Below are 18,462 nucleotides of genomic sequence, written 5' to 3' on the forward strand. Positions count from 1 at the left end.
ATATATCCTTCATGTTCTGGGTCCAAGACTTTTCACCATACGCCTTCCCGTAAAAACTGTGATGGCTCCTTCCATTTAGAGTGGCGCCAAGGCAGAATGTGTCTTTACTAGCAGTAAGAGATTCTGATCTCACTGCTTTTTCTCTGCCAAAGCTAATGCTGCTGCCTCCAATGCTGCTATATCTGAACCACGCTGGTGATGTCAAATGTTGGAATGCATCTGCAATAAACTTGTAGATCCATCTTTTGTTTCATTCAAGAGGTGTTTCTGACTGTTTGGTGATAGTGACAGCTCATAGACAATCCAGACCTTCAGATGAGTATAGCCCACCTGCAAATAAATGTGAGGTTTCACTGCTCACAATTTGTTTTAAGAGATATCATGGCAGGGTCCAGTTTCACAGTGTTTCAGGGGGGAAGCGCGGGGGCGCATGTTCTGAGTTAACCTCTTGACCCTCTGACATCTTTATCAAATCTATCGGATGTGTCAAAACAGAGCAGAGAAGGAACAGACGGAGTTATCTTGTCTTCCATGGTTGCATACAGTGCAACATGTTTATTTAATTTTCCTCTCATTGTCATGTCTGGCTAGTAATGCGTGGCAGATGTGCTGGGGTTTGTAAGTTTGCAGTGGTCTGTTGCATAAAATGGAACCTTTTTTGTCTCATTTCAGTAAATCTTATTTATGCAAATATCCGTCAATACAGTATTTTAGAGTGATGTTGTCAGACACAAAGACTTTTCAGACTTTTCCCAATAACTCTTCAAACGGAAAAAGTCCAAGTTAGAACTTCAATACAGGAAGCTGTTTTGTAATTCTCACTCTGTCATCAAAAAGGGGGAAAACTTTTTATTATAGTGTATAATGACAATTGTGATGTGGTGAAAAGTGGAGCTCTCTAATTCTCTACTTGACCCCCAACACAAGACATGCACACACATGTTCAGCCTTAGTAGATTTCTTTCTCATGCCATGAAAACAAGATGCAGTAAATGGAAAACCTTTAAAAAATGTGGCTTGGAAGAGACTCAGTACCAAAGCCAGAGGGTTTGGATTCTTGTATATGTTGGTCACACATTTATTATATGTTCAGAGTCAAGTTAATATTGCTCTGCACTGCTGTAGTGATGTCATTTACCATAGCCTGTTGCTGCCATTTGTCAATTAGTCTGCACTAACCTAAGTAAGAGCAGGAGCCAGTCTATCTTAGAAACATTTTAACACAAATACTGCAGAACACACAATCTCACATACTGTAGATCTTTAATTTATTAACTCTTCCTATGACCCACTAGGGATCAAATATAATGTCTCCATTGCGGAGAGACGTTTCAATCCTCGGGCCGTACTGGACAATCCCAACAAGCTGCAGCCTCAAAATCTGACCCTCCTTCCGGGAGAAGAGACCTGCGAACACATCTACTTCCATGTCATGGTGAGGCCCACGAGGAGGGTTGTAAGACTCACATGGTGCACTTACTGTTTCCAAAGACAGTTGCAGAGAATTTGCTTGAAAGTTTTCTTTTTTGTTAATATTTAAATTAATTATTCATTCTGAGGCCAATAGTAATGATTTACTCCATTGCTGAATAGGCATCAGTGAAAGCTATACCTTTGTTGCATCTAGGATTCTGTAGAAACTTTTTGTATCATGTCAAGGTTAAAATTATTTAAATTAAATTCTGTCAGAATCACTAGATTTTGTTAAATGTAAGAGTCCAATTTAAACATATGAATTTCAACAAAAATACATCAGTCAACTACCTCAGTGTATTAATTTGGTCTCATTGGTCAAAGCCAGCACACAGCGTCCATTAAAATGAGATTAAAATCATATCTTCTGAGCATTTTGTATATTTGTGTGAACTAAAAAAAGCAAAAAACAGTTGAGTGCCATAGATAAAGTGCCACGATAGGGTAAATCCACAAGCTAATCTTTGAACTTAATGTTTTATAACAGGAGACCACAGACTACGCAAGGCCCATAGTGTTTGCTGTACAAGTGGGACTACAAGCTCCAGACCATGGACCAGTGCTAGATGAAAGCTGGCCCACTGTTGTGAGGACTGAGGTGAGAGACAATCTGACATCTTCTGGAAAGGAGAGGATTAGATTTCTTTGACTTATAAAAGCCTGTCTCTTTGGCCAGCTGCCCTTCTGGAACGGTTGTGACGAGGATGACCGCTGCATACCGGACCTTGCACTGCAGAGTATGACAGACCTGATGACTCGAAAGTAGGTACACACACATTCATTGCAACACATGGCACACTCACCAGGATACGCAGACATACTGTATTTACACCAAAGTAAAAAAATAAATAGACTTAATCCTTGGCTGCTCTTTTACTTGTGATTTGACTCTCCTTCCTCTTCCTCCCTCCCTGCCTCTCAGTCAGTTCTGTGCACAGCCTGTACAGTCTCGTGGTGCTTTCTGCCACCATGTAAGCGAGCAGGGTGCAGAGGGATCTCTGAGGGTGCTAGAGGGTAACAGGAGGAGGATGGTGGTGGATGTCCGGCTGGAGAACAAAGGAGAGAACGCCTACAACACTCGTCTTAATATCACCTACACACACAATCTACGCTTCTCCAGCCTCATAGTCAAGGTACCTAATCATCATAATGATCATCAGGTTCTCTCTTCTGTAAAACTATAAATGTTTTAGGTTTAACCAGCAAATAAGATGAGATGCCAGATACGTAGTGTGATAAAAATCTAAACTGATGTTATTTTTGATCCAGGACAACTCTGACATAAGGATTGAGTGTTACACTGAGGACAAACTGAGGAATGAGAAGATCTGTAATGTCAGTGCTCCGTTCATGAGGGCCAAAAGTCAGGTGAGATAACCACACTGTTATTACTGAAAAAGTGTTTGTGTTACTCTGAAAAAAAGTAACACAAACTTTTTTAACGTCTAAAATTTTGACTTTCACTGTGGAGTTATGACTTCTTTTCTTTGCCATTAGAAAATTAACTAAGGAAACAACTTAATTAGACATGGGTTTGCAGCTGATTTATGTGAAGATGATAAAATTGAAAACAGACTGGCAGCATTTTCTTATATTATAGCTCACATTTTGTTTCTATGTTTTTGTCCAAATGTTCAAAAAGATCATATGTTTTAGGTGAGAATCTTCATTTCTTTATTTAAAGTGAGAAGAGATGGAAAAGTTGATCTTTCCAACTGAAAAATTCATTCATATTGGACTTTACACACTGATTCCCGGACAAGATAAAACTCAGCTGAGATGCTTTCACTTCTGACTAAAATAAAAATCTGGGTAAATGTATGTAGCCCTGTCACAGCTGTTTCAGAGCCTGCATTGTGCTGCTACCCAGGGGCTGAAAAAACATTGACATGGACTGTATTAGACCACAGGGGCCCAGAGCACGTGCTTCAGGCTGTAGATGACCATGACAGACCGCACTGGTTAATGTAAGAACCACAAGGCGACCAGAAGAGCCCAGACATCAAAGTCCACAGTGTCCACACTGAAACACATCCTTCTGTATTTAACAGTCTAAAGCTAATGAATGTGAGTAAGCAGTGGGGCAGCTGTGGCTCAGAAGGTAGAGCAGGTCGTCCACTTATCCATTTCTCATAAGGTCGGTGGCTTGACCCCCGCCTCTTCTCCAGCTCATCCAATCCGCCTGTTGAAGTGTCCTTGGGCAAGATACCGTGAATATCAGTGGGTGTATGGTATGGTAGTAGAAAGTGGGGTATGAATGTGTGTGTGAATGGGAGCTTTGAGTGGATAAGACTAGAAAATATAAGTGCAGACCAACTGTAACTGTAATAGAATAATTAATGTAACATTTGTTATTATCAATGTAAAAAGCTGTCAGTGGCAAGGATTCAGATCAACATCTTTGTCTTAATTTATAGTGCATAGGTTTTACCTTTCACTTAGCACTTTGCACAGTTCCATCTGTAGAAGATGGCCCCACAAAGCACATTATGATGTTGAAATTTCCCAAACCAGTCTCATGCTTTTAAATCTGAATAACTTAAGGTTCAAGTCACTATACTATGTAGACCATGGGAGATCTTATTTATACAGTTTTTGAGGGTTCTGTATTTCCCAACTAATTTGCTGGAAACTTATATCCCACAGCCTCATTCAGCAAATGAAACTCAGGGTATGATTGCTTTATGATTACTTGTTATAATGCGCTCAAACTTACCTAGGTCATATCACTGATGATGACAACTTCGAGTTCATATTTCCCAAGGAAAAAAAAAATCAACTTCCACCCTGTAGATTTTTGATGTGTTTGACATTTTGTAAGAGAGGGGACACACTGTCACTGGCAGGAAACATACCAGTGCAGCTGAAAACCTACAGTGTAGAGTGTTTTTTACAATTTCTGGGACACAAGCCCTAACATATGTGAGTCCTGTTCTTCACTCATGCAGTTGTCTGACTTTGTATGTTTTGAGAGCATTTTCTTAAAGGTTACTGCCTCTTATTTGGGCATAAAAATCCTTCAAGCAACACCTTCCTTCTCAATTCACTATGAAAATTTAAATGAGCATTTCATTTGGTTGTTATTACATTATTAGCAACACAAGAAGCTTCTTGCTAAAGAACATCTTCTCTCCGCTTTAGCCTGGTGCACCAGGTGAGTAAAAGACACTGACGTGTTTTGTTCTCTCATCTGTTACTGATTCTCACATTCGATTCTGCTGTTTCCAAGCATTCCCACGGGCTTGTAATGTCAACCATATTTAAGAGACTCTGCACTTTCCAGTGTATTTTACAGCAAGGCATCAAATTTTATTTTTAAGAGGGTGATGTTTGAATGAACTTTGATGGGGATGAGACTGATCGTACATCGCACCATGCAATTAAAAGCTATTAGAGTGCGAGCAGATTATACATAAACAGTCTGATGTCTGAACAATAGTCTTTCTATACTGATATAAAGTCTGCTGATAAATGCTGTAGGAATGAAGTAATGAAGGTGATTGAAAGAGATCATGAAAGATCCTAACCACGTCATTATCACAAACAATAGTCATCTCCATAGCAACAAAAATATCACCACATTTCTATGTAACGCTTCCCAACAACTGAACCAAGAGGACTCCGGTCACCCTTTAAAATTCACTGAGTGATTCATACCCACTCATTCAGCCTGAACAACATCCAGAGCCACAAGGCTGATCTGCTCTGGTCTAGGGCCTTTTAAAAATGTGGCACAGAGTTAAACAAGGCTGATTGTACCTCGGTGCCATTGCCAAACCAGCCCAAACCACTGTTTATCTAAAGGAAAGTAGGAACCTGGGGGCAAGCTTTTTAAATAGCCAGTTGTCACTCTTGTTTTGACTTTTCTGGTTGCGTTTGACCTGTGTAAAACCAGCCTATACTGTAAACTTTACTACTGCTGCAACAAAGTGAGGTTTTTTTTCTCGTTGGTGTACGTAGAAACGTGCTACACTAGCTACTGCAATTAAGTGTTTGATGATTGACAGTGGATGTGGCTCAGGGATGTGGGCAGGCTACATCGACCCAGAGGAGGAAGGGGAGCTTCATGCTCTGTCTGAATTTCCATGTTCAGCTATCCTGCTGCACAAAAATCCCCCTGCCACAGACAATCATGTCTTCCAAACCCATACCACTTGCATGCATGTGTGTGCATTCCTGCATGTGCGTGTGTGTGTTTTTATCCAACGTTCTTCTAAATGACCATCACGTAAATTCATCCAATTATTTTGAAAACAGACCGAACAAGAAGATGAACCTTTCTTACAGGGGTCATTCTCCACACATAAGATAAGATTAAAAGAAAACAGGGCATCATCTTTGCATGTACAGTGTATACTATATCTGTGGTCTATCAAGGATTAGTCTGTCTATATGGGGGGGGGGCTACAATAAACATTTTTATGCATTCCTCTCTGGTCAGAGGGAATCTGTAAGGATTTCGTTATGGCAGAGAGGACTGTAAACAATGCTCAGCTCAGCTCTGCTCAGGCTACTTTCGGCTGCCAATCAACTCTCCTCTCCTCTTCCCTCTCCTCTCCCCTCTCCTCTCCTCTTCTCTTCTCTCTCCTCTCCTCTCCTCTGCTTTTCTCTCTCCTCTCCTCTCCTCTCCTTCCCTCTCCTCCCCTCTCCTCTCCTCTTCTCTCCTCTCCTCTCTCCTCTCCTCTCCTTCCCTCTCCTCCCCTCTCCTCTCCTCTTCTCTCCTCTCCTCTCTCCTCTCCACTCCTTCCCTCTAATCCCCTCTCCTATCCTCTTCTCTCCTCTCTTCTCCTCTCCTCTCCTCTCCTCTCCTCTTCCTCTGTTTTTGTTTAGGATTCCTCCTTTGTTTCTCATTCTCTCACACGCCTGTTGTTTCTTCTGTTTTTTTCTGTCTCGTTTCTTCTTTTTTCATCTTTCTGTTTGTATTTTGCCCTGAATCTGACTCTCAATGGTAGCTGTGTGTGTGTGTGTGTGTGTGTGTAGTCATGCTGATTTGTATTTATGGCATTGTCCTTAACTAAGGGGAAATTCCCTGGCTCTCTTTAAGCGGCACCAACTGTGGAGCAGGCTGCCTGGGGTCAAAACCTGGGACTTAGAGCAGGTTATTGCAGGCTTTACTCCTGAATCCATAATGCAGGGCCTTTATAGGGGAGGGTGTATACTGTACAGTAACATATGAAGTCAGAAGAAGCTTTGACTTGTGCTTTAAGTGTTTTTGCTCTAAAATGTAATGATGATACACCAGTAAAACACTGAAGGATGAAAAAAGACAAAAGCTTGGATTATTTTTAGGTCAAGCAATAAATGAGTGATTGATCCTCCTAAACGTTATCCTCTCTGTTTAGGTAACATTTCGCCTGGAGTTTGAGTTCAGTCGGACTGTCTTCATAGACCATGTCAGGGTTATCCTGGAGGCCAGCAGGTGTGAACATAAATTTAAATCCTTACATGTATTTGAAAACGTTTGAGACCTAAATACATTTTCTCTTTGCATGGAGAGGTCCAAAAAACAGCAGCCAAGCATTACTGTGTATACCAAGTGGCAAGCTCAAGATGAGCTAAAAAGCTGAAACCCTAACTGGTGTGTAACAGCGTTGTTTGAATATTTTTGTCCCCTTCTTTCTACAGTGATGGCGAGGAAATGAGCACCGCTGATAATTTTAATGATATCTATTACTCACTGAAATTTGAAGCAGACCTTCTCTTCACTAGGTTTGTCAATTTTGATCTTACTTTACATACTGACTTTGTTATCAGTTACACAGCATATGCTTTAAAGCCCACATAAATGGAAGATAATTGCTTCTCACATATTATTTTTTGACGTTTATTCTTTACTTTAAAAGGGATTCAAATCCGACTCGGTATGAGATCAAATCAGAGCTGTCACTGGAGGAGCCTGGAGTAATGGGTCTTCCTGTCAACTTCACTTTCCAGGTGAGAGCCAAGAGCATCATCACTGTGACCTTAATTTACGACACAGGAAAACACTGCTTGGAAATAATTTACACAATTTATTCTTTTATTTGTCTCTCAGATCCAGAACCTCGGCTACTTTCCAGTGAAGGATCTACAGCTGAATATTGAGATTCCAGAAATGACGAAAAATGGGAACCAGCTCCTGCAGATATCTGACTTCCATATTGATCAGGTGAGTGTGAGGCCTCAGAGTGAGTCTCAGTGATTTAAAGCGTGGATATTCACCTTATTAAAGAATAAGAACACAATCTTCATCCTGAAAGTTTTTGTAAACAATATAACAATCTTTAATTTTCTCTCCCAACTGCCCAAGGTCAAGAATGAACTGCCAAGCTCATTGACTGTTAGCTAAGCCCCACACCTTTTAGTTACTTTTGTTACACTAGTCAAGCTGTCTGTCCACATGTAGCACATAAGGCAGGCAAAGGTAGACAGAAGCAGGCCAAGTCCAGCTCACTTTTGGTGAGAGGTGGAGGCATGCCTGGAACAAAAGGTTATAAATGTAAAAAAGTAATGGTTAGTTATATTTATACATTATGTTTTGTATTTTCAGACAACTGAGAGTAAACTCAGTGGTACACAGCGGATGTACTATTATGACTGGGCTGGGGCTTTATTTATGCAACCTGTAACTCTCGAGTATAATAGTAGTAGTTGTAGTAGTACCATGAAAGAGTCAGTTACATTCAGTTACAAACGAGGACAAGCTAATCTTTGCAGTTCATGTAGGAGCAGACAAGACACTGTTTCATTCATCCCTTACACTTTTTTCTGTTTTTGGTTTTGGAAAGGGTAAAAAAAAATACATCCTCCCAACCTTTTCAACAGAGTATTACTTTTACTGTTGAGGTTGCCAAGCTTGGACAGTCATAGCTCAGGGCAGGGGTTTGGTCAGAGTTTCCTCTCTACTTTTAGCTTATGTTTTAGCATCTGCCATTTTCTAGAAATTGTCTCTTGCTGACACTTGTTCAGCAAAACTCGCATAAGTTTGTTATCCATAGATAATGTAGTGTTTTTTTAGTCTTATTTAAAGAGCTAGTACAAAAATTGTTTGAACTCAGCACAAATACTTCTTTAGTTTCCCCCCCTCCTTTAAGTCTTGGTTGTAATTCAATACACTCTACCTATCAGAATATTAGTTCACTCTTTCTCTGCAGACATGAGACTGTAACTTACTGACTGGTATTTTCATTTTTTTATGTCATATTATATTATATGACATATTTTTATGTCGCACCTCAGAGAGATGGCACGCACTGTTTACCACCTCAGCATGTGGCACAGAGCAGGGCGTCACCTGAGGACCTTTCACGCTTCTCCCGCTTGGTAAAGTACAAACCAACCACATTTGTTCCTAAAAATATGAGTTCTGTTTCCAACTTTCCTTAAGGCTGATGTCTGGTTTCTACACACAGAACCAATCCAACACCCTGACTCTGCCAATCCAGTGTGCTGTCAATGTGGCCTCCCACAGAGAAATTGCAGTTAGAATCACAGGAGCACTACGAATAGATACCTTACACACAGTGAGTATGAAACTCAAAACATGCATCCATAGTTTGGGGATTTCCCCAGCTTTATAACAGCAAACACACACATGCAATCTCTCTTTTCATCTTAGTGTTCTGCTTTGACTCTGTAGTGATGACAGCTTTGTAGTATTTCTGCTGTGTAATGTGTTTGTGAAAACTGGTGGCGTGTTTCAATTTCCTCTCCAGCTGAAGTTTAAAATCCTGGAACTGGTAACCAGTGCATCAGTGGAGCTGCCCTCCTCCAGCCCCATGTTTTTACATGAAGAGAGGCCAGTCAGACATGTAAGTCAACACCAGCTAATGTTGTAAACTGCTTCTGCCCTGGGTTTGACCTGACTCAGAACTGAGTTGATAAAAGTATCATAATTGAATCAGATTTGTCCTCTCTCTGGTTTCTATCCTATCCAGTGTGTGTGGAGAGTTTGTGTGCGGAGGAAGATCAGTCTTTAAAATGTATTTCAATGGACTGAAAGTATTAAATTAGTATAATGGTACAATTTATCTAACACTAAAGGGGAACATGTTTTGCTGCAGGGACCACTTTCTAAGAAAATATTAGTGGGTTGTGCTACAGCTGATGGCACTGCATAACTGAGTCAGCACAGAATCAGACAGTGAAGGTTGGTATTGGAGCACACGTGCTGTGTGGTGCTGAGGGACCGAAAGGACCAGCGGCACAACATGTATAAGTCTCAGCTTGTACACTAATCTTTGCTGCCATCTGTTGGCCAGTACAAACCCTCATACTGTATCTCTTTACTGTGCTTTTAGAAGCAAATACCATAAATACTGATTTCTTTTAGCTGACATGTATTATTAGTGTAAACAGGGGAATGGGTTTTGTGGTAAACCTGATTCTAATATGTGCTGCAATTAATGAGTTTGTATCCTTTATATCCTTTATATATATATATATATGTGTGTGTGTGTGTGTGTTTGTACAATGGTACATGTGTCTTTTAGAGATACAGTTAATCATTGTAAATATCATTGTAAAATACCTGTGACTGTGCTGAATATAACCACAGTAGCAAATGTCTGGATTTGTAGTTGATTATAAATCCAGACATTTACTATTTGAACATTTGGTTATAATCATCATCTCATGGTAGAGTGCATTATTAGTGTCTGTTATTACAATAATAATACAGCTGACAGTGAGTACAGTTTGTACCTGAAAAAAAAAGACATTTTATGACATTATCTCATCTTGTCTGACAGATAATACTGGAGATCAGGAAGGAGGGTGATTACAGGATCCCTACCTGGATTATCATTGGCAGCACGCTGGGAGGACTCCTATTGTTAGCCCTGCTCAGTCTGGCTCTATGGAAGGTAAGTCATCCTATCATGCACATAAGTTATTGGTCAATAGGGAAAAAAGATTGCATTATCAGATGTAATATATTAAGACCAGTGACTGCAAAATATCAGATCCACAGGATATAGCAGCATATTGCTCTATTACAAAACAGATTTTGGTCTCTGGCAATGTTAGAAGTTATCTTATGTCTTCATAGGTTCTACTTAACCCTGTGGAGTCTTTTCACCCACAGTTTATAGTGTCATGGGACATCGCTGCAGCACACATAATCAAATAATCCATGTTGCGCTGAAAGATTTAAACCAGTTACTTGAATATAATTTACAGTATTTCATTTTTAAAAACTTTTCCGTAGTTAAAGATCCAAGGCAGCAGTAACAGACTTCAGTGAAGGGTTAGACTGCCACCTCTGGCAAAGAAAGCCTGCAAACAGTTGAAAAGTCTAGAAAAGTGATACTGTTGTCTGACTTTTATAATTTGCTTAATAATCACTTGTCAAACATATTTTAAAAATATTACATAATCTGAAGAAAATGACTATCCCTGAATTACAGTGTAAAATTATACCTGTAAAATTGCATATACTGTAGCTTAAGACCACTACTATTTATAGTTTTGTCTTATGACTTAAAAAAAAGGAAACTGGCTACTCCATTGTATACGAGAAGAAAGAGGTGAAACAGTAAATCTTCAGTTAAAACATAACCAAATCTAATCCTATATTTTACATCATATAAATTAAATCAATCAGTTGATTAAAATCTAATAAAACTAGTGGCTCTGGTGATAGAGCAAGTCAGCCTGTAATCACATGCTCCTGGTGTATGTGTTTTTGAGGGAAAAAGTATGAGAACTAAACTTGAAGCTTGAACTAAAGCTTCTGTCTAATGAATGTAATACAAAAAAAGACATAGGTAATGAACTGCCCAACAAATCTTTGACACTTCCTCTAGTGCAACCATAAGTTTGATATTTTGAGATTTGGAAGATGTTTCAACAATTATTGGATGGATTGCCATGAAATTTAGGGCTGTAGCCAGTATTTCCATTGGCAATTATTCTACTAGCTATTTTCTTGATTAATTAATTAATCGCTGTCTATAAAATCTCAGAAAAAGGTGACTTCTTCAAATGTCTAACCAACAGTCTCAAACCAAAGACATTAAGTTAATTAATATAGAAAATCAAGAAAACCTGTAAATGTTCGCATTTAGAAGTAGAAACTTGTTGTAGCAAGTGAAATTTTGTCTTTTTTTCTGGGAAAAATTACTGAGACAATAAATTGATTATCAAAATAAAATAAGTTAGCGTGCTAACATGCTAAAGTAAGATGGGGAACATGTAAACATCTTATCTGGTAAACATCTGCATGTTAGCATTTTCATTGTGAGCATGTTAGCATGGTGTCTTTGTGTTAGCATGGCTGCAGACTCTCAATCTTGTCAATTTTAGTTTTAGTTTATATTTTAAACTTTAAGTTACTAAATTTGAGGCACACTTCAGTTTACGAAGAAATGGTTTTATCTTTGTCCAGAAACATTAGCTAATCACATTTACACTGTGCCAGGCACTAAAGCTGCAACATTTCTCCTTTTCTCATTTCTCTCTGTGTTTGACTGCTTCCCCACTCAGCTTGGCTTCTTCCGGAGGCAAAAGCGGAGAGACGAGGACGAGCAGGAGGCCAACGGGAAAGTGGCCGAAGAACGGTAACGCAGGTTGAGGGCCCCCAGCAGACATCTTTTCCACAGGGGACCCGACACTCAGGGACCAACCGACCTCCCCCTGCTCCCCAACACCACAGTGGCACCGCATAGACAGCTCCGCATGATCGCAGAAGCAAGGCTTTTTCAGTGCACTGGACCTGTCCCACGCCACGACCCCTGACCCCCAAGAGTCAGCACTGTCACACTCACTTAGCATTCCTGCACTGTTACGACGTCAGGGCCTTCTTGGTTTATGTATTCCACTGACCTCTGTGTCGTCCCTTCAGAGATCTTGGAGCTCTCGTTTTCTTGGCTTTGGGCTGGAGCTCTTGTGCTTTTTCTGGCCGTTTGAAAAGAAGAATAGAGCGAACTTTGATCGATATGTTCCAAGAATTTCAGGCCACAATTTGCCCTTGAGGCAAATGTTAGCCAGTCACTCTTTTGTCTCTTCCTGATGTGTATTTATTTAACTCTTATGGTAAATTTTGAAAGACATGAAAAACCTCAAGGGTGACTTGCCACCCAAACACTACCGCAAATGTAAAGTTACGATACTGTATATTGAATTCGATGTTTAAAAGATTTTATCTGCAACATGTTCAGCTGACTTAATAATTTATAAAGAAACAAAACTGAACTAAAGTCACCAGAGTGCAAAGAAGATTTGTGATGTTTAACTCTCAAAGACTTTCTTGATCTTTTGCTGTGGAGAAGAATCTTCTAAATCTGTTTCCTCTCTTCAGAGTTCACTCCTTCTCTTTTAATATTTTCATCTTAGAAAACACGCAGGATGGTCTTTAAACATTTGATGCACTTTTAATTTGTACAAAATTAACTTGAATTTTGTAAATAGTCAACTAGCATTTTATACCCTTTCAGTTTTCTAATAGTTTTCAGTATTTTCCCACAGGTTTATGGCATTACTTTGTAACTTAAGCTACAAGGCAAAATAAACAAGTCAGCTTTTGTGTTACTGAACCTGTCACAATAAGAGACAGTCGCCTTTTAACATGCACTGCATCAGAGCAAAGGGTGTGCATAAATACTGCTGGCAATTTTATCAGGATTTGAAGTTATTCTTAAATAGAATTGTAACTAAATGAAAATCATATGCCATAAAACTGAGTGGAGTGAATGCACATTGCTTACAGTATGTCAGCACCCTCCTAGTGTTAACAATGAATGTCAGTTTGTTCTATTTTGATGAGGTGTGAAGAGCTGTAATATGCCACCAAATAAAACATTGTATATGTTCTATAAATGTCTTTTCACTGAATACCTGAGGAGTTCCAACTGCAAAAAGAAGGCCTGAAAACCAAGTGATGTTTATATGTTTTCTGCCAGTTGATCAAATACACAGATGAAGAAAGGTAGAAATGGGTTTTGAAAGAGGAGAGAGTGGTTGAGGAAAATTACATTTATTTTACAGTTTTCATTTATATCACAGTTCTCACCTACTGCCAAAAATGCCATGTCTCTGTTAAAAAAACTTTTGTTGTTTTGTTTGACATTCTGGGAAATAGACTTATTCATTCTTTCCGAGAGGTGAAAAGATAGACACCACTCTTGTATCTGGTCAGTGAACGAACTAAGTATGAAGCTACAGCCAGCAGGTGGTGAGTTTAGTTATCAGGTCTTTGAAACTCCATTTCTCCAGTTTGTAACGCAGGGCTCTTTCCCATTCAATCTTAAGAAAGTGTCTCCAGATCCTAAAAAGAAGTTATTCACTGTTTTCAGTACCGCTTTCTGAAAAAGCATCATTTATAAAGGGTTTATAAGCTGTAATGAATGGCTTAATTAGGACCAGCCTTGGACATGGGCCACCTAGGTGGTTCCAAAGACACCACCGGTTAGAAGGGGAATCAGAGGAGGACGAAGTATTTTGTAATTGCTTCTGACCTTAAATGTCTGTCACCCACATCCAGTGCACACCTCAGATTGTTAAAAAAAAATGTTTCAACAGTAATATTCCAATAAACAAGTATTTTCTGTGTAAAGACGTAGTGTAATAATGGCGTCCTGAGCATAGAATGAAGTCACACCTCTGCTGTGTGTGTTTTAATCATTGTATTGTATTTGGTTGTAATCTGAGGAATGTGTTTTTGGTTTTGGTAACCGGTCTGAGGAAGTGGGATTTGAGTCCCTCCTGTTGAACACACAGGCACCGCCCACACGCAAGCTGACACAGTGCGGTTTGCAGCAGGTGAGAGAGATGGCCTTGAGGTGAAAGCGACCTTCCAGAATTTCCTCCACTGGAGAAACCACTTTTTCATCTAAAAAGGCTCTGTCAAAGAGAGATGAGACCAGCTGAGCACAGGCCTGCTGGCCATGGGGAGCACTGGCTCAAATCCTGTTCGCAGGTGAACTGTCATAACTTCCAGAAAGTTTATTTGTGCAACCTCAGATAAGTTCAAGGCTAAATTTCTTTCCCAGTATGACCATGGAGCCAATTCTGCTCAGTCTTTACAGAGATGGAGAAGGCTACGAGCTGCTAACGAGCTCCAGCTTGACTCAGAACTGGTTTTCTCCTCCATGTGTAAGTAACATGATGCTACATACCGGCTACAGTAGCATGATAACATTAGCTGACGTGCTGTTACCAATTTTATGAATTTGCTTTGCTTGGCAAATGTTGCTATCGCTAGCTGGCTAACTGTTAGCATTGCTGTGGAATATCACGGCAATGCTCGTGTGGGCTAATGGTTGTGGTTACACTGTTTTTGTTGGCTCTCATGTCCACAGGGTAACTTTATTCAGTTGTGCCACTGTGTTGTTTAGCGTCTGCTAATACTGACTCTGGAACACCTTGCTGACTGAGGAAGAGGTGGAGGGGGTGGACGAACAGAGGCCGGAGGTGTGGCTGTGATGGTGGTGGTGAAGTGCGACATCGAGTGGCAGTGATCGTTTACAGAACCTTTGAGAAATTCAAGAAATTCCCTGCTCTGTTGTTTGAATAAGGACTCTCCTGCAGCAGTGTGTCCTGTTTTAACCAGATGTTCTGCTAATAACATGGCTGTGTTTCTGCTCCCTAATAGTTATAAATGTTGGTAAACCAATATGTAGGGTTCCGCACTTTCTAATAAGTCTTCAGGTTTGCACTTATGAATGTGGTATAAAGGATTTGGGGTTTCTTGAATTATAATGATCAAATAGCAAAAGTTAGTCAGTCAGTAACCTGCAGTTGTGAATATTGGTAAATCATAGGTTCTACCATCCATCAGGTCTGCAGCTGTAAATGTTACTGAGATGATTATAAACTGACTTTTTGTCCAGAGGTCCTGCAGCTCTTTCCCAGTCCATTAGAGAGGTCTCCTTGTAATGACTTAAAAAGCTCAATAAAAACACCAGTGAAGTGTTGAGATCAAGGAGGATTTCCTCAACCTGACAACACAAAAATCTGTTCGTATTAATGTCTTATAACTCATCTATAAAGCATTGATAGATTGTATATTAACCTTTGATCATTCTCACTGTCTGCATGCTAAACACGTTACAAATATTTTCAACATGCTTGAGAACATGCTTTTATATGCTTGAGAATCATTTTTGTGATGGTCTTCATCTACCAGCAGGGGGCAGTGTTTCTTTTAGTGGTGTCCTTCAACCTGCAGCTACAGAGAAATCTTGGCAGTTTGATTACACTTTATCCACTGTTGGATAAGCATATAATCAAAGTGGATGATAATAATATTTGTGAGTGGAGTCATCTCTCTCACCCCTGTCCCTATAAATGTCCATTTGACTGTGGTAAACAACATTAACTTAGTGGACATCTAAAAAAAAAAAAAAGATTTCTGCTCAATTATTGTTTTACGCTGAATGTTCCTGACTCTAAAATGTGACTCTAAAACAGCTTCAGCATGGAGCGTTTGCCTCTCAGTTTAAAAACATCAGTAAATGAAATTTAATCAAATAAAAGTCGGATTTCTGTAGATAATTAAACTGACAGGTTTACCACATGGGTCCTATCCTAATTTTAACAATCACAAAGAGTAATGTGCCTCTAAACACAAAAGCGATTGTGGAGCCCTCTGCAACTCAAAGCTGCAGGTTGTGTTCAGGCTGCAGTGCCATCAATGACGTCTGTAATCTGAGGACAAATGAGAATAATTGAAAGTGGTTGTTAGTGTTGTTCTCAGAGTTAAACGAGATATATTATAATAAATGAACACAGACAAGCGCCCCTGTAGTGCTGTGCTTTAGAGAAACCCGCTTACCATCTGCCACTGACAGTGCTGCTGAAAACATATTGATCTCTGAGGGGGAAATTAGACTGTAACAGTCGCAAATGTAATAGGATTCTGCAAGACAAAAAGGGAAAGCAGCCACACTAACAGAATTAAAGATAAGCAATAAATCCTAAAATACCAAAAACAGTAATGCATATAAAACAAATGTGAGCTTATGCTGTAGAACATATTGCCATAAATAGACTATAGGGATGAGACATGTATTCTGCCGCTGTGTGAAAAATGTGACTCAGAGGAAGGTGATTTACTTCACAGTAACACTTGGTTACTGGATTTATATATTCACCTTTTTGTCATTCTGAATGTTGAGATGGACCCTGACCCAATTTTAATAACTCCTGGGATATCTAAAGATGTAGCCTAAGGAAACTTAAACTGGCACAACAACAACTGGCGTCCTGGCTCAGACTTATTATCATAAGAATACTGATAAAGAAATAAACCAAGCAAACTGCCAGTACAAAGGATATGTGCTGCACTGTAAACAGGACTGAAATGCTACAGAGAGGTTGTGGAGAAATATCACAGAGAACTTTTATGACCATATCCTTTTCTAAAACTTAACTCGGTTGCTATTTTGAGAAATGTAATGTGGCTCGTAAGCTCCTTACAGTAAATTGTCAAATATGTCAAGTTAAAACATCTGCTTTATTTGAAACAATTGTAAAATATAGGCTCCACTACAATGTGTTCACATGGAGACTAATATTTTATAATTAAATCTATTAAATTAATCTTCTCAGACTTGATTCAAGCTTTGTTAACATATTTTCTAAAACAAGCTCATATTTTCAATAATAACCTAATCAAGTCATACTCTTCCACTACATTTGTGACTGTTTATATAACCTGTATTTATTGTGGTCAAAAAATGCAAGTAGACCTTTAAGTCACCAAAACTTAACTTAGCATGTAGATTATGATTTAAATCTACACAGTTTCTTGTAGAAGCACATTACTTGTAACTCAAGTAAATTGTGTTTAAAATATATGTATTGAATTATTTCTGCTTAAAGTAGTGCTCATGAAATGAAGCCAAAAACAAAGTAGTTAGTATTTAGTATCTATCTGTCCCGGAAGGCGGATAACTCCTCTGTTGCTCTTCCTGTTGTGTCTTGTTTGTTCTTACCTCAGTCAAGGGTCTAAAAATAGCTGGTGTCACCTGAAGAGATCACATAGAAACGATTTGGACTAATCACAGTACGTACAGATTCTCAACACTTGTTGCTTTAGATTTGAGGTTTGGACTCTGAAAGATCATCACTACAACCTGCCTGCAGCATCATGGACAGACCACACAAAACAAAGATGCTTCCTGGCAGAAGGAGGCGGGAGGCAGGACAAGGACCAACACTCATTAGCACACAAACCTGGCAGCAATCCCAGCTGCCTGCAGCCTGGAGACTCCCCCAGCCCTGGGCTCTCCTAAATGACCTGAGGAGGACCTGCACCACTGCCCAATGCCAACTGACAGCTGGAACCAGTGCAGCTATTCTTAATAACCTCTCTCCTGATCACCTGAGGCAGCCCCTGTGTTTGACAAGGACCTCTGCTGAATATCAATTCAACATTAACGGGCTGCTCACGGTGAAAATGAATATGGAGCATTTCATCAACAAGGCCACCGCTGCATTCATGCATTTAGAATCCATCGATCTGAATCATTATCTGCCTGCATCTGTTGCCGACCATAGCCCTGCCTTTCATTTCAAGTGTCTAAGTCAGTGGTGCCTCACGGGTTCACTGCCAGGATGACAGCTTCCACGTTTATTTTTAATGATGTGGGAGAAACTCCTGAGTCCAGTGTGATAACAGGGTATGTAATGATATATACAATATGCTCCATTCCGTCGGGAGAACCGGGACATATCCCGGTGGCCTGAGGGGACCAACGATAACAAGCAGGAGCTGAAGGACCCGTTTGCATCCCCTCTGCAGTGTGTCCACACCTCTCTGATTATATTTCTGCACTGAGTTTGCCTTTTATAATTAAAATGATAATTATCCATCGTTCATGAGCGGTGGGAAAAAGTGAAGAGTTCAGACAGCAGTCGTGTGATTTTTACTCACCCTCGGTCAGAGCCAGAGAGAGAGCGAGAGAGAGAGAGAGAGAGAGAGAAAGCGCACTGGAAAACGACCTGATGTTCTGATCATTTATTGACATAATTATAATATACCTGTATGAATATAAATATTTAAATATT

General features: G+C 39.7%; 1 protein-coding gene across 2 annotated transcripts in view; it reads left to right on the forward strand.

Annotated features, from left to right (window-relative positions):
- itga11a (integrin, alpha 11a) overlaps positions 1–13,269 on the forward strand; it is a 48,594-nt gene extending 35,325 nt beyond the window's left edge. The window contains exons 17-30 of one of the 2 annotated variants that reach the window (XM_071489183.1): positions 1,296–1,435; positions 1,961–2,071; positions 2,150–2,235; positions 2,396–2,606; positions 2,743–2,841; positions 6,816–6,892; positions 7,099–7,182; positions 7,317–7,407; positions 7,508–7,621; positions 8,692–8,775; positions 8,865–8,975; positions 9,168–9,263; positions 10,203–10,316; positions 11,938–13,269. In XM_071489183.1, coding sequence (XP_071345284.1) covers positions 1,296–1,435; positions 1,961–2,071; positions 2,150–2,235; positions 2,396–2,606; positions 2,743–2,841; positions 6,816–6,892; positions 7,099–7,182; positions 7,317–7,407; positions 7,508–7,621; positions 8,692–8,775; positions 8,865–8,975; positions 9,168–9,263; positions 10,203–10,316; positions 11,938–12,015 — 1,496 coding nt within the window. In that variant the 3' untranslated portion in view covers positions 12,016–13,269. The remainder of the gene's footprint in view (positions 1–1,295; positions 1,436–1,960; positions 2,072–2,149; positions 2,236–2,395; positions 2,607–2,742; positions 2,842–6,815; positions 6,893–7,098; positions 7,183–7,316; positions 7,408–7,507; positions 7,622–8,691; positions 8,776–8,864; positions 8,976–9,167; positions 9,264–10,202; positions 10,317–11,937) is intronic. The other variant, XM_071489184.1, reaches the window with a different exon arrangement.
- Positions 13,270–18,462: the final 5,193 nt, after the last annotated feature.

This window comes from Trachinotus anak, unplaced genomic scaffold, assembly GCF_046630095.1.
Source record: "Trachinotus anak isolate AG129_WGS33_773 ecotype Australia unplaced genomic scaffold, CSIRO_AGI_Tana_v1 ptg000011l, whole genome shotgun sequence".
NCBI lineage: Eukaryota > Metazoa > Chordata > Actinopteri > Carangiformes > Carangidae > Trachinotus > Trachinotus anak.